Source organism: Fusarium flagelliforme (assembly GCF_020744385.1).
Source record: "Fusarium flagelliforme strain FIESC 12 MPI-CAGE-AA-0113 chromosome Unknown B0J16scaffold_8, whole genome shotgun sequence".
Taxonomy (NCBI): domain Eukaryota; kingdom Fungi; phylum Ascomycota; class Sordariomycetes; order Hypocreales; family Nectriaceae; genus Fusarium; species Fusarium flagelliforme.
Window position 1 is genome coordinate 1,406,787 of NW_025763510.1, and position 14,452 is coordinate 1,421,238.

Here is a 14,452-nt window from a genome sequence, read left to right on the forward strand (position 1 = left end):
GCCTAGAAGCCCCCGCCGGCCTAAAGGCTTATGGCTGCCCGCCAATCTGGAACCCGACACTGGCCGTAATATTAAGCTTCTCAAAAGTTCATGATCATCTGCAATTTTTCCTTGGCTGACACGTCGGTGAGACAATAACACAATTGAAAAGGTTCTTGGAATTATTTGGCTTCACCGACATGCATATTTAGTGTCTTTCATTATGTATGATAAATGGCTGAAAAAAAGAACAAAACTTTATGCTTGAATTCAGTAATCTCGCTCGTCAAGAAATCGCATATCCAACCGACTCGTAGATCACATCGAGATCTGCTTTTGTTACATAATTAATAACTAGGTTCGCTTCGACCATCCTATACCTGCTCATTCACGAACAGACCAGCCATGCCCTGGCCTGTGCCGATGCACATGCTTGTCAAGAGCATCTTCTTCTTTTGCCGTCTGCACTCAGACAGGCCTGTCACAATCTGTCTGGCGCCAGTAGCACCCAGAGGGTGACCCAAGGCGATAGCTCCTCCACGAGGGTTGAGCTTTTCTGATGTAAGACCAAGCTTATCCTGGCAGTAAACGGCCATGGAAGCAAAGGCCTCGTTGATCTCAACAATATCAATATCGTTCATGGAGATGTTGTGCTGGGCAAGGAGCTTAGGGATGGCAACGCTGGGGCCGATACCCATAATGCGAGGCGCAAGGCCAGCAACAGTAGATCCAACGTACTTGGCCAAGATAGGTTGACCCAACTTGATGGCAGTAGATCGCTTCATCAACAAGACAGCGGCAGCTCCATCGGTGATCTGACTGGCGTTACCACCAGTTGTAGCTCCACCCCATTGAGGGAAAGCAGCTCGAATCTTGGAGAGGCTCTCGGCAGTGGTGCCTGGTCGGATGCCCTCATCTTGAGTGAGAGTGACCTCCTTCTCCTGGCCGTCAGGACCCTTGATCTTGGTGGTGATGGGCGCAATCTCATCTGCGAACCAGCCGGCCTTTTGCGCAGCCTCGGCCTTCTGGAAGCTTCCAGCAGCAAACTTATCCATCATCTCACGGGTAACACCAAAGTCATTGCTAACATTTTCGCTTGTCCAGCCCATGGGCTGCATGCAGTCAACTGCCTCCTGACTTTTTGATGTAACAGCCTCATCGAAAGGCTTATCGAGCGCGTCGCCACCAATGGTCATCTGTTCGGCGCCCATGGCGATACCGACCTCGATAGAGCCATTTGAGATGGAGTGGGCGATATCGGCGGTGGCCTTGAGGCCAGAAGAGCAGAAGCGGTTGATGGACGAGGCACCAGCGGTGTTGGGGAAACCAGCGGCGAGGGCAGAGGCGCGGACCTTGTAAGCGGCCTTAGCATCAGAGACCTGGAAGAATGTTAGCAAGCGCCTGGTTCATAACGAGAATCGCGACCCACGTTTCCGAGGCAAATATCCTCAACCAGGGCAGGGTCAAGGTTCGATCGTTCTCGGACTTCTTTCAGAAGAGCGTAAACCATATATTCAAGAGTGGTATCCTTGAAACCACCCTTCTTGGCCTTGGTGAGCGGCGTTCGCACGGCGAGAGTGATAACAATATCGTCAGGGTTTTTGGCTTGACTATTGTATCGTTGTTAGTTTGTTTACGTTGCCCTGGTCATGGGCAGTGGCAACTCACATGCTGTTAAGCGCTGACCCAGGGGCCAAGTGCTTGACGATGGAACCAATACGTTCAGCAGCCATTGTGTATGTATATGTGTATATGATACGAATTGAAGAGAGATGTCTTTCAGGTCGGATGTAAAGGTTGAGATTACAGAGCGATTGGGTTTAAAATAGGAGAAAAAGATGCCGAGGCGAAGTTCATCATGGGAGGGGTCTGGGGTTGAACTCCAACGGAAGCTGTTACGGTACTTAGAATGGCGCATCGAAACGCGTGGGGTTGAGCCGAGGTAGCCACAAGAGTAGCCACTTCCCGAGGTTCCGGGGTGATTATTTATTTTGCGGGGCCGAAGTTGCTGACATAACATTGTTTATATCGATAAACGATGGCAAGCAAACAACTCTCGATCTATTCAATCATAGAACTAGTAGTAATTACCGTTTTGTGATTAACAAGTCCAGAAATATTTAAATCTTCATGTATGAGCGACCATTAAATCGATTATCTGATCAAAACTCGGCGTCATTGCATTTTGACATCACGTCAACTACCCGATACTGCAGTACCCCTGTTATCATACTCACGTAAATTGAGCAAACTCATGTCTTCTTGAAATAGGCTTTGGTGATTGGAATGCAATAAAAGGTTAGCTCGGAGTATTGTACGGATAGCCTCACCAAGTTTTGCCAGCCAGTCAACAAAATCCAACGTCCATTTCACAGATGTTTGGTTCATTGATTACCCTATAGTCTCATCGACAAACGGCATCTACCCAACACTTGAACGCGGCCATACAACAATAGCAAGTGCTATCCGCCTGGATCCTGTCCTAGATTGAGGTCCTTTTGAACATAATTGGGCTATTGAAGAGAATGTTCCACCAACCTGGTTCGGTGTCTATTGTGCTTGTAGATCTACCACATGACTTGGAATTACGCCAACCATCCTGTATCAGCGTAACACTTGTTCCTGGATCATAAGCATGAGCCAATAGTAACTGTTGGATCTTCAGGAGGACTTCTCGGCTATCCCTAGCGTCCGTATGTCTAGACCCTTGGTCAGACAAACCGTTTTCCTCATCCGGCGATATGAGAACCAACGGGACGGATAACTTCATACCATCTCCATTTTCGGCGATTTGCCACAAGCCATTTCTTCAAGCCAAGCTGACTGAAATATTGCGTCTGTGAAGAATCTGTAAGAAAACGGAAGCTTCGGGGTTTCTAATATGTCTGTGCTATCGCCTCCTTTTCTCCTGAACTCGATTTCTTTTGCGATGCCTCCGTCGGTTCGTACATTCATTACTTTCTTTTACACAGCACGTCATACCACTTGAGGTCTCTCAAGTCAGAAATACGATCCTTACTATCTTCTCTTTGTACAAGCTGACTTATATCATCATTGGAGTCCTACTCCCTACTCGAGCGCCCATTAGAGTAGATAACAGAAAACATCGATCGAGCAGACATCACTCTTTAGCAACCGCCAAGTAATTACCAAGAATTACTCGCTCTTTACTCAGTCTTTGAGTCTTGATAATTCATTATTTCTCATTTTTTAGGCTTCGTCCATCTAAGATCTCGAACTCGCACACTAAACATCATGGCTCTGTCCAAGCATCTCCTGTCTCTTCTACTAGCTGGTTCAGCTTACGCTACCCGCGACCACAAGAGAGGGCTTTGCTTCGTTCACAACAAGAAGGAACCCCAGGATGACAAGATATGGGTCCAGAACGGCAGCGACATCACATGGTACTACAACTACGAAGACCAGCCTACAGATCTATACAAAACCATTCCCCAAGACCAGTTCGAATTCGTGCCCATGATGTGGGGTGTCGGATCTGACTCGAGCGATACCACCTTCCTCGAGAATGTCAAAGGTCTTATCAGTGACGGAATCAATGTCACTCACGTCCTTGGCTTCAATGAACCGGATGCTGGAAACGACGTTGGAGGGAGCAACCTCGAACCCAAAGTCGCTGCTGAAGCCTGGGTCGCCAATTTTGAACCCCTGGGCAAGATGGGTATAAAATTGGGGCTTCCTGCTTGTACAGGTGGATGGGATGGTATGCCCTGGTTGAGGCAGTTCCTTGGAAACTGTACTGAGATGAAGAGTCGAGGTGGTCCCAAGAGGAATTGTACATGGGACTTTCTTCCTGTGCACTGGTACGACAACTTCGAGGGTTTGGCATCTCACATCGGTGAACGACTTGCTGAGTATGTAGTATACCATATAACCCTTCAATCGTTGCTAATGAACCATACAGATGGCCCAACACTTCCATTTGGGTTACGGAATATGCCTACGCCCATCAAGATGCCAAGCCTACAGACGAGTTCTTCGAGCAGACTCTTAAGTGGTTTGACGAGTCAAAGTTCATTGGTCGATACACTTACTTTGGCGCGTTTCGATCTGATATATCCAGCGTCGGCCCCAACGCTGCTTTTCTCTCCAATAGTGGCTCTCTTACAACTATAGGCGCGCAGTATCTCGGACTCAACACTACTGGCGAGAACAGTGCATCTCAGACGAAAGTTAGTCTACCAAGTATCGGGATCTTGTCGTTGATATTTGCTGTTATGCTGAAAACGGTGATGTAAAGCATTTTATGGATGGACCGTTGTAAATATTCTGTGGAGGTGATCCAAGTTCTCAACGGTATTTGGGATGTCAAATCGTGGTTTAGAAGCAATGCTGCATATGCAGGTGTATCACTTTTGGGTTATTGTTCTGTTACACACATCAGACTATAAACGAGTTCATAATGTCACTTTGACTGAGTGTCGATCAACCGAGCTCTTGGACAATTTCAATCGACTTCACATTAAAAGTTTTTGGGAAAGAACACAATGCATTTCACACCCGCTATTTTTATGCTGGGTGGTGGGATATCTATACCCTTCATGAGGGCCAAAAATGTAACTAAAAAGCACAAGTGATATCAACATCCAATACACCGTGTCGCAGTGGTGTATCAAAATTCGTCAAAATGCTTCCACTCATCAAAAAACCCGTCTCCGAGACGAGAACCTCTAAATATCCTCCTCTATCATTAATTTTGCAGCTACCCCCAGGTATTATCTTCATAAATATGTGATTCAAAAGATTAAGCCTCGGTGGCCGCAAGGCCTTGAGGCACAATATGTCGCTCAGATGGTCCGCGAGAAGTATCTCGCTTGCCGAGAGACTCTCCAGTGTCCTTTCGAGAAAAGGAGGCCCAGGTTTTGAAGCTGGAGAAAGACATGGTTCGACCGAGTCGGCCACCGTCTTCACCACCCTGGCCCCAGACACCACGTCGAACAGGAGCGTCCTCAAGAAGGTGGAAATGTCGCTTGGTCAACTTCCAAAGCTCAATGCCAGCAACAAACACGATGGTGAAGCCGACAGACAGCGCCCACTCCCAAGTGATACCAGTGTGCTTGAAGAACTTGTGGTTGAGGACGGGAATGTAGACCACAGGGAACACAGACAGACCGCCGATGATAACAGACCAGAAGAGGAAGCGGTTAGCGTAGATGTCCTTGAAGACAGGGAAGCGGCTGTCATCGTCAGGGTTGAGGCGGAAAATCGAGCGACGCAGACTCTTGAACTCCCAAGCCGAGATGAGGATAAGCCAAGTCAGTTCAGCGAAGGTAGCAGCACGAGCCTTGAACACAGGGACGCAAGCCTCAGAGTACCGCTGGTTGCACTCCTCGCCCAAGTTTCCACCATTGGCGCCGTAGATAATGATGACGAAAGTGCACATAGTGCAAGCACCCATGATGATACCGTAGACGATCATATCGACAATGATCTGGTTAGTAAAGACACCGCGCTTCTTATCCTGCGGAGGCTTGCGCATGATATCCTGGGCACCCTGTTCACGACCAAGTCCGAAGGCAGGGAACGAAGAAGTAGCCATGTTGATCCAGATGATTTGCAAAGGCGAAACGGGGAAAACTGAGAAGCCTGTGTCGTCGACAAAAGCAAGACCGCAGACCAGGAGGATAACTTCACCGACGTTAGAGGTTAAAAGATGGAGGACAAACTTCTGAATGTTGTCAAACATGCGACGACCTTCGCGAATGGCAGCGACGATAGAGTTGAACTTGTCATCAGTGAGCACGATCTTGGAAGCTGACTTGGCAACATCAGAGCCAGAACCCATAGCAATACCGACATCAGCGCGAGACAGAGAGGGAGCATCGTTAACACCGTCACCAGTCATGGCCATGAACGCGCCACGTCGACGAAGAGCGTCAATCATGCGAGTCTTGGTGTCCGGAGCACATCGGGCAATGACCAGAGGAAGTTCCTCAAGAGCGTCAATTTCCTCATCGGTCATTCGGTCAAAGTCAGTGGCCTTCTGAACGATGGATTTGGCAACATGATCGGGCAAGATACCCAGGTTCTTGGGAATGATACCAACTTCCTTAGCAATGGCTTTGGCAGTTTCAGGATGATCACCAGTAAGCATGTGAACACGAATACCAGCGTTGGAGCACTCAGCGATAGACGGCTTGGTTTCGCGACGAGGAGGGTCGTAGATACCAGCGAGACCGAGAAGAATGAGACCCTTTTCGACCTCAGTGCGAAGCTTCTCATCCTCAGCGGGTGAAGAGGCTTGCTTGGAAGTAAAGCGACCATCCCAAGGTCGGTAAGCGATAGCGAGAACACGCTGACCCTGAGAGGCAAGGCTGTTCATCTGGTTGAGGACATTCTCCTTGAGCTCATCAGTCATAGGCTGCTGGTCAGCTCCACTGCCAACGTAGTCGCAAAGATCCAGAACACGCTCGACGGCACCCTTCGTGAAGACCATGGAGTTCTCAGTCTCGATAATAGAACCGCTAGCTCCCTCAGGGGCATCGTAGATAACAGACATGCGCTTAATCGAGCTATCGAAGGGGAACTCGGCGATCTGCTTCCAGTTCTGACCCTCAAGTGTCTTCTTACCAGAGCTGAAGCGGTGAGCGAAGACTTGGAGAGCAACCTCAGTCGGCTCGCCAGTAACCTGCCATTTCTCTTCTTCGTCATCGTAGCGAACCGTAGCCAAGTTGCAAAGGGCAGAAGAGAGTAAGAATGCGTTGAGCTCGTCGGTCATTTCGCACTCAACCTCAGGCTCGGGCTGCTTGGCGGGAGTGTTGTTGTTCTGATTCAGTTTCTCGTCGGGAACATCGAACTTTAGCACGGCGGCACTTCGCTCGCGATCATAGTCACGAGGCGCTGGAGGTTCTTCGGGCTCAGAATCATTCTGCTTGGAGTATGTGACCCTGCCCTTGGTGGGGTCGTTGGGGTTCTGAGAGTCGCGGACAGTGTAGATGTGAGAAGAGGGAATCCAGGCTTTGCGAACGACCATTGCACCTTCGGTAAGGGTGCCAGTCTTGTCGGAGCAAATGTTGGTGACTCCTCCAAGAGCTTCGAGGGCAGAAAGATCACGAACAACGACATTAGCCTTTCGCATGACAGTGACGGCAACGACCATGGTGATAGTCAAGACAGCGACCAGGGACTCAGGGATAATGGCGATACCTAAAGAAGTGGCATAAATAATGACCTCGTTCTTCATGTCGAACTTGTTGACAGCAAACACAACGATAGCGAGGATGATGGCACAGCCAAAGAGAACGTAGGCGAGAGCTGAGAGCTTTCGCTGCAGAGGTGTTCCCTCAGTCAGACCCAAAAACTTGCCAATAACATCCCAGGTTCGCTTGCTAGCACCGACAAAGGGCTGCTTCTTTCCATACTTCTTATAATTCATTGAGCGTCCGGCCTTGCGTGTCTTCTTAGAAGTAGAAGCAGCAATCTTGCCGACTTCAGTGAGCATACCAGTAGAAGTGACAATACCACGACCACGGCCCTTTCGGACAACGGTGGTGGCATAGGCCATGTTGACACGGTCACCAATACCGATCTCATCTTCGGACTCGACAGGCTTTTCAGTGCCAGGAGCAGTAATATTGTTATCGGTGATCTTTTCGACGGGGATCGATTCGCCAGTGAGTTGACCCTCCTCGCAGGCAAGGTTCATGGCTTCAAAGAGACGGAGATCGGCGGGGACAGTGTCGCCCATCTTGAGAAGAACTATGTCACCGGGAACGACTTCGGGGCTGCTCAAGTGGTTAACTTTGTGATATACGATGCTTCAGATTGTGAGGACTTACTTGGAAATGACTTGGGTCTTGCCGTCGCGAAGAACCATGGCACTGGGCGATGAAAGAGCTCTGAGAGCATCCATGCGCTTCTCGGCACGATACTCTTGCCAGAAACCAATTGTAACGTTGAGAACAATAACAAAGACAAGCACACCACCCTCGATGTAGTCTTTGATACCGAAACTGAGAGCCATAGCAAATGCGAGAACCTAGTGTGGATTAGTACAACCAATTGAACTGGCAGGATGAAAGAACTTACAATAATCATGGCATTGAGCAACTGCTTGGTCAGGATACTGTACCAGGGTACAGTGCCGCCGACGTCGAGCTCATTTTTTGGGTATTTTTGCTGGGCTTCAGCGACTTGTTGGCTTGTAAGACCCTTGTCGATGCTGGTACCGAGAGCTTGCGCCGTCTCCTCGACAGTGAGGAGGAACGGGTGCTTGGGATACTCGGCCGCCATGGTCGGTCAATTGAAGAGTGACGACCGGACAGGAGAGGTGGACGGAGGAATAAGGTCGTGGCCCTTATGCTTGATATGAATGAGGAGGGTCGCTGTGTGAGTGTGTTGAATGAATGAATGAATGATATGTGACAGCTTAGGGGGATAGATGTACAAGAAAGTCCATAAGCTACTTCAATGTCATGGATACTGGGCTCTTTAGTCGATACAATGCGACCAGGTAAAAGAAACAAGACAATTGCTCAGTAAATGTGATGATGTAGGTAGGTATGGAAGTGGAAGTGGAAAGTACAGTACAGGTAGGTACAGTATCAGCGATTGGTGATTGATTGATAACTCTAACTTGAAGGAAAGAACGACTTGGCGGGGTGCGGGGGAAGTAGGTAATATATACTTTTGACATCTCGAATCTGAACCGTCATAATTCTCAAGAACTCGTCTGCGCTCTCTCTCTCTCTGTTTTTCTCATGGTCTCAAGCTCGGAGCGGAACCTGAGTCGATGCCATGCTTGGGGTTTCTTGGCGTTGGTACGGTTCAGATGCGCCACAGTTTAGTTTGCTTAGAGTTCCAATTAGGTTGGCGTTTTCCCCACACACTCCCTGCACCTGTCCTGTTCTCATGTTGCCCTACCAATCCCTGTACAGTAGATATGAACCTATGTTGAGCCTCTAATTACAGCAGGCATTAAGCCTAACCGATGGTGTGTTGCTATCAGTATCCATCACACTGACCGTACGGGACTTGTCGGTAGTCTCCGGGACGGAGTTGAGTGAACTAAACGGAGTCCTTCCTGACGTCAATTGCTGGCTGACAGTACCTATTTAATTAACTGCTAATCTACAACTGCCGTTCTTTGCTGTCAATCTGCAGCCGGCAATCGCAGACTCATAGACTAACAAGGTATCTGCAGCTTGAATGAACCCCAAACAATTTTGGAAGCATCGTCAATACTTTCTCAAGCACTCGGTGCATTTCTTCTAGGTTCTACCAATCACCAAATCCTAGTCACTTTTACCAATCGAAACTTCGAACCAGATAGACACACCTCATTATTACAGACTAGAGGTATCGTGAGACTTCCTGGTGGTACACACAGTGGGTATCTTGGCGCCTTGGCAGCTTGGCAATCTGCGCAAACGTGCAACCAAAGCGAACAGAAAGAGCAGAAAGAGAATATTTGCACCGAGACTGTGAGGTCATTGGTGTGCATCGCAAGCCTGCATTATCGCATGGTTGCGGCGGTCATTGTCCCTTTTTGCTACGCACGAGGACAGCGTCTAGAGCGTCTGTCAAGTTTATATCGGCATTGCCCCGGTCTTCGATCATCATGGGATGGTTACTTTAACGGCAGCTATCGATCGTCATGAGTAGAATAACCGTTGAAGCACGGTCTTGATTGCCATGCAAAGAGAGAGAAAAACGTGCTGAATGCCAACGTGCTATCACGAGATGCCGCATGCGGGTTTGAAACGTCAAATCTAAATCGCGTCCACTAAAACATAACAAACTTTCAGTGTGATACTTGATCAACTCATGCTGATTCGGCATTCCACCACCGTCCAAGAGCAAGGGCCCTGCCAAGTAACGGTACTGTACTGCACTCAACCTTTTTTTTTGTTTTGTTTTTGCTGAGCGAGAGTGCTAGAACCCATTCAAGCCTTTCAAGGTTCAGCTTGGTTCATCACATCTTGGCGCCAAGATGCTTAGTCAGTTGAAGGCGTAGCTGCAGCTTCAACTGGCTGGTGGCCGTCTTGATAGCTTCAAAGTTCAAAGAGCACAGGTTGTCTTGGCGGCTCTTGGCGCTTGAGTAATGACGCGTATCCAATAGATTTTCGGAGCTTTGAGGGAAGATTCGCCGAGCCCACCTGTTTCTCGCGACAATCCCAGCAGTTTGCGATGTTCTGATCGCTTCTGCGTTGAGGTAGCTTTGCATTTTGCAGCGTGGGATTCTTGCCTTGCATCTGGTATGGAAGGGAGAGAGACAAGTCAACTCGTTTCTGGAACAAGTCTAAGAGTCAGGCTTGGCCACGCACAAGTGAGCCTCGTTGATTGGCCTTGTCCAGTCTTTCAGGGATCATCGCTCTCCACTTGGACCCAACAACCTTGCGCTTATGTTACTTAAGGTTCTGGGCTTATCGGCTACTCAAAATCATCATATCACCTGATCCACCGTCTTGGATCCATTGTCCAATAGTGTGTGCAAGTGGCATCTTGGCAGAGGCAGACCGTGTGTGTGTTCATGTTACGTCGGGGAATAGCGACAAGTTCGCGTAATTCTTTTCTTGTTGTCTCTTTACTCTGGCTCGTGCAGTAACTAGCACTTTTGAGACGCCGCTGATCACCAATACCATACAGTATCAGTATCAACCTTTTATCCCAGCTTCTTCACTCCGCCATCGGGTGCATCTCTCACGTGACTATTTCCGATTATCAGAACACCAAAAGTCAATCGCTTGATCTCACATGCTGCCATCTTCTCGGCGTCTCCGTGTATCCTCCTCCGCCTCGGCCTGCGCCTCCCTGTGAATACTGGTGTGTGTAAACCTCCGCTCCCTTGATGCCAAGCAAACATCGTACGAGTCACGTGCTCCGCTGCGGAGACCCGCCCTCCGCTCCGTTGAGGCTTGGCACAAACGAGTGGCGGCATCGGCGACATGGATCGAAACGCCGACGACGAACATCTCCGAGATGCATGTCTCCGGTTGCGGGGCTTCTCGGTGAGTGCAAGTAGAGAGAGTCGGCTCTTAAGTGTCCAACGAGATGCTGGATGATATGCGGTAGTGCTGACCGAGACTGCGAGTTAGTCCCTGCAAAATGTTGAGATTAACTTCTTTGCTTTTGTCGCTGTATCGCCACCGTGCGTATGTGTGCTCCCGTATTAATTTTGTAGGAATATGTTTGTCTGCTCAACGCCATCAAATCACGCCTGCTGTATCCGTACATCCAGCTATTTGCTAGAAAAAGCAAGTCTGAAATAGTTATGTTCCCCCACTGAGGCCTTCATCAAAGCGGCTGCAGCATCTAAATGTATCACGAATGACTACCCCAGACCCCGCGTTTTCCTCGGCCAACCACCATTGTGATACATTGGACATTGTGCAGACTAGAAGGACAACGGCTGCTGATTAAATTATTTATCAAAAAGGTGACACAAGAGCAAAAGCACTCGATATATGATGTCCGGACCATCAAACGTAATGGCGGCTACCGCGATAGATCAACACATCCAGTGCACATCTTCACCCCATTTTCATAAAACTCCAGATCTCGTGGACGTTTAATAGTGCAGATGATATATCGCAGATAAGATTTGGAAATAATCGCCTGCTGCTATTGCCTGCCAAGGTCCATACCATTAGAGAAACTTCCATCACTGCCAAGAAGATTGAGGGGCTTTGACGCGGAATGACAAAACACCCTGCAAGCTACGATAATCACTGCCTTCTACGGAGCAATCACATGAGGGTGTTGCAGCCAGAGATTAAACGCCCGTAACGGTGCTGTATTCTTGCTAGAGTTTCAAACGTGGTGGACGGATGTACTCCATACCAAGACCTCAATCTGGAAGGCTCAACGGTCAACAGATTTCAGTAACTCAGATCATGTAAGATTATCATCCAATTTACTTTGTTTTTACTCCACGATCTACCATGCCTGCATGCCCAACTGTTTCACCGTCTCAATAGTGTCCGTGCTGTTATCACCTATGCTCTCTTTTTCTTTACCATTCCAGCAAAGACTTGTTTAAAAGTAAACTACTTAGTCATAGATAAATGAGTCTCTTCACTTTACTCTAACTAGTAGTCCACCGCCAATTTCATTCTCATGCCTAATAAACAAATGCCTGCAACTAAAGTTCAGTGGAGTCTGACCATCACCGTCTTTGACCTCACCCTGGTAAGCCAAGAGACCAGCTTCAACTAGCTATGTTACCCATAGAAAAGCAAAGTCCAAAAAAGAAACTCTCTTGGCGACAACGTGCTTCCGACTTGGCTACATCTGTCAATCCGCCTTGGAAGCTACCCCGGATTAACATTGCACAAGCTCCGCCAAGTTCGCCCAGCCATCTCTTACATGCAGTGCATATTGTTCATGATCTAGAGGCTGGGCAATATGGATATCTTAGTTGATATCATGAATTTTCGGTTAAGTTGTACGAATTGAAAGCTGCACTACCATAAATGAAAAATGCCAAGTTTCCTCAAAATGGCAAACGAGTTACCATTATTTCCGTGGAGACATATCCCAGTATTATTTATATACACATACTGACAAACATGATATACTGGGACTTCCGATAGACAGACAAATCTCCCGGGCCTCAAAAATAATGACACATTACATGAAGACCTTCTTCTCACTCCCACAGCTATGTACCTTCTCAGCTCCTCGAGCGACATTGGCCCATCTAACCATATTCCGTGCCACCCCACGCTTACTCAACGGATTGACAGTCGAGATTTCATGTCCAGGTAGACCTTCAATGCTCAAAGCAAGGCTGGCAGCTGCATATCCAGCAGCCTTTGCATTGACCAGAAGGGCCTCCTTGTTGATGTTTTTGATATCATCACAGGCAGTGTGATAGCATGAATCTTGAGGGGCACCAGCTCCAGTGAAGATACCGGATGAGGGTATGCCAAGTTTAAGGAAACCTATATAATCAGAAGAGCTTCCGAAAGGACTGAGAGGTGGTGTTAGTTAGGATGTAGAGCGGAGTCATATTGAATTTGCACTTACGAATACTCGGCAGGATAACCTTGCTCAATTAAATAATCGTAGAGATATTTGGCGCCAGCCTTATGAGTGTCTGAATCGGCATATACGATGTAAAAAGGCTGTGGAGAGGCGATCATGTCGTAGTTGTAGTAGAATCTAATCTTACTCGCTTCTTCCTTAAACAAGTTCGATACATAGAAAGTCGAACCGATCATTCCGCTCTCTTCTGCGCCCCAGAAAGCGAGTCTCAGCTTGTTTTTGAAATTCTTGTACTTCTTGATCGACTCAGCGATACTGAGCAGCGCAGCAACACCGCTCCCGTTATCATTGATGCCAGGGCCTTCTTGAATCGAGTCTAGGTGAGCACCCAGCATAACGATGTTGTTTGAACCACCTTCCTTGGTGTCTGCGATTATCTGCCAGGTCTCACGCTTCTCCGTCAAGACATCGATGGTCAAGTTGATTTCAAGAGATTCATTTTTCTTGAGTCGTTCTGCCCAATCAATGCCCTCATTGTAAGTGATGACACCAACAGGTACGAGCTTGCCGATGTTTTCAGCACCAAGCGAGCCAGAGCCTGCAGTCTGAGCGGGATTATCGTTGAAGATGATGGCAGCTGCAGCATCATTCTGCTTGGCGAGAATGAGTTTGTTAACGAAGTTGCATTTGCCGCGCTTGATTAAAGCGACCTTCCCTTTTACATCAACATCTGCCCATTGTTCCTGGAAACAGCCTGAGCCGCGTTCATCGTCGATGGGCACCAGTACTAGAGGAGCGGTTACTCCTCCCGGAAGAGGAGTAGCATGATTGTACTGTAAGGAGACCACATCGACATTCTCTCCTTCAGGGCCAGTCAGAGCCGCCTTGCGAGTTTGTGAGAAGAGGTGGGTAAACGGCTGAACAGAAATATCAAAATGGTTCCCATGTCGCAGGCGTTCTTGGACGAACTCGAGAGAGGCTTTGTAGCCTGGAAGCCCAAAAGCCCGGTTGTTGTTGTTGTCAAGAGCAATCTGGTTTAGCTTCTGGAGAGTATTTTCAAGACTGAGATATATGAGCTTTCTGTGTTTGATATAGAGCAGGGTTAGAATATTCATACTCTTCTGCTTTTATGTCATTTGTAACTCGCTGGGGAGTGAGTGGTTTGTACGCGCAGGCTCCATTAGCCCACAACGCTAAGGCGGTAATTACAACGTCAAGCTTCATTTTGGCGAAGTCAGGTTGATGGGAAACTCGTCAAGAAAAACAGGAGATGGCAACCAGCGCTTTTGTACATGGCTGAAAGTTGTACTATCAGTCTGATTGCGACGTGAATGCTCGTACTTGAAGCGGCTGTAAGATCGGCCTCAACTATCAGCTAGCTACATAATCCTTCTACTAATTACCTATGTTGACTTGACCTTATTCATGAAACATTTGGGTAGTATTTGATTGAAGGATTGTGTTAGTGGCAGGTGGCTTAGCGAACATATGAATGCGATAGTCCGAATATGGCACGAAACAGACAAAG

The 14,452-nt window shown here is 48.0% G+C and overlaps 5 protein-coding genes across 5 annotated transcripts; 1 reads left to right on the forward strand and 4 right to left on the reverse strand.

Annotated features, from left to right (window-relative positions):
- Nucleotides 1-121: 121 nt before the first annotated feature.
- On the reverse strand, nucleotides 122-1,941 carry B0J16DRAFT_350466 (Thiolase, N-terminal domain-containing protein). The gene is made up of 3 exons (XM_046129053.1): nucleotides 1,648-1,941; nucleotides 1,409-1,589; nucleotides 122-1,358 (listed from the first exon to the last, which is right to left on the reverse strand). Exons 1-3 carry the CDS (start codon nucleotides 1,710-1,712, stop codon nucleotides 354-356), a joined length of 1,251 nt encoding a protein of 416 aa, XP_045977931.1. The 5' UTR covers nucleotides 1,713-1,941; the 3' UTR covers nucleotides 122-353.
- Nucleotides 1,942-2,958: 1,017 nt separating this feature from the next.
- Nucleotides 2,959-4,547, forward strand: B0J16DRAFT_193579 (uncharacterized protein). Its single transcript, XM_046122838.1, has 2 exons — nucleotides 2,959-3,851; nucleotides 3,902-4,547. Exons 1-2 carry the CDS (start codon nucleotides 3,235-3,237, stop codon nucleotides 4,233-4,235), a joined length of 951 nt encoding a protein of 316 aa, XP_045977932.1. The 5' UTR covers nucleotides 2,959-3,234; the 3' UTR covers nucleotides 4,236-4,547.
- A 12-nt stretch (nucleotides 4,548-4,559) lies between these two features.
- On the reverse strand, nucleotides 4,560-8,229 carry B0J16DRAFT_293829 (uncharacterized protein; the record flags this gene model as incomplete). The annotated part of the gene is made up of 3 exons (XM_046124374.1): nucleotides 4,560-7,721; nucleotides 7,776-7,975; nucleotides 8,026-8,229. 3 exons carry the CDS (start codon nucleotides 8,227-8,229, stop codon nucleotides 4,742-4,744), a joined length of 3,384 nt encoding a protein of 1,127 aa, XP_045977933.1. The 3' UTR covers nucleotides 4,560-4,741.
- A 780-nt stretch (nucleotides 8,230-9,009) lies between these two features.
- B0J16DRAFT_350472 (uncharacterized protein) lies at nucleotides 9,010-9,711 on the reverse strand. Its single transcript, XM_046129054.1, has one exon. It carries the CDS (start codon nucleotides 9,437-9,439, stop codon nucleotides 9,221-9,223), a length of 219 nt encoding a protein of 72 aa, XP_045977934.1. The 5' UTR covers nucleotides 9,440-9,711; the 3' UTR covers nucleotides 9,010-9,220.
- A 2,856-nt stretch (nucleotides 9,712-12,567) lies between these two features.
- Nucleotides 12,568-14,148, reverse strand: B0J16DRAFT_389479 (uncharacterized protein; the record flags this gene model as incomplete). The annotated part of the gene is made up of 3 exons (XM_046131815.1): nucleotides 12,568-12,910; nucleotides 12,967-13,986; nucleotides 14,042-14,148. The coding sequence occupies 3 exons, from the start codon at nucleotides 14,146-14,148 to the stop codon at nucleotides 12,568-12,570; spliced, it is 1,470 nt and encodes a 489-aa protein (XP_045977935.1).
- Nucleotides 14,149-14,452: the final 304 nt, after the last annotated feature.

What these genes read in the sequence shown, in the direction of transcription:
- B0J16DRAFT_350466 (XM_046129053.1), bottom strand. Translation starts at nt 1,712, where the DNA reads ATGGCTGCTGAACGTATTGGTTCCATCGTCAAGCACTTGGCCCCTGGG. An exon ending in GGGTCAGCGCTTAACAGCAT is followed by an intron (nt 1,590 to 1,647) that starts GTGAGTTGCCAC and finishes ACGATACAATAG; the next exon opens with TCAAGCCAAAAACCCTGACG. An exon ending in AGGATATTTGCCTCGGAAAC is followed by an intron (nt 1,359 to 1,408) that starts GTGGGTCGCGAT and finishes ACATTCTTCCAG; the next exon opens with GTCTCTGATGCTAAGGCCGC.
- B0J16DRAFT_193579 (XM_046122838.1), top strand. Translation starts at nt 3,235, where the DNA reads ATGGCTCTGTCCAAGCATCTCCTGTCTCTTCTACTAGCTGGTTCAGCT. An exon ending in ATCGGTGAACGACTTGCTGA is followed by an intron (nt 3,852 to 3,901) that starts GTATGTAGTATA and finishes TGAACCATACAG; the next exon opens with ATGGCCCAACACTTCCATTT.
- B0J16DRAFT_350472 (XM_046129054.1), bottom strand. Translation starts at nt 9,439, where the DNA reads ATGCACACCAATGACCTCACAGTCTCGGTGCAAATATTCTCTTTCTGC.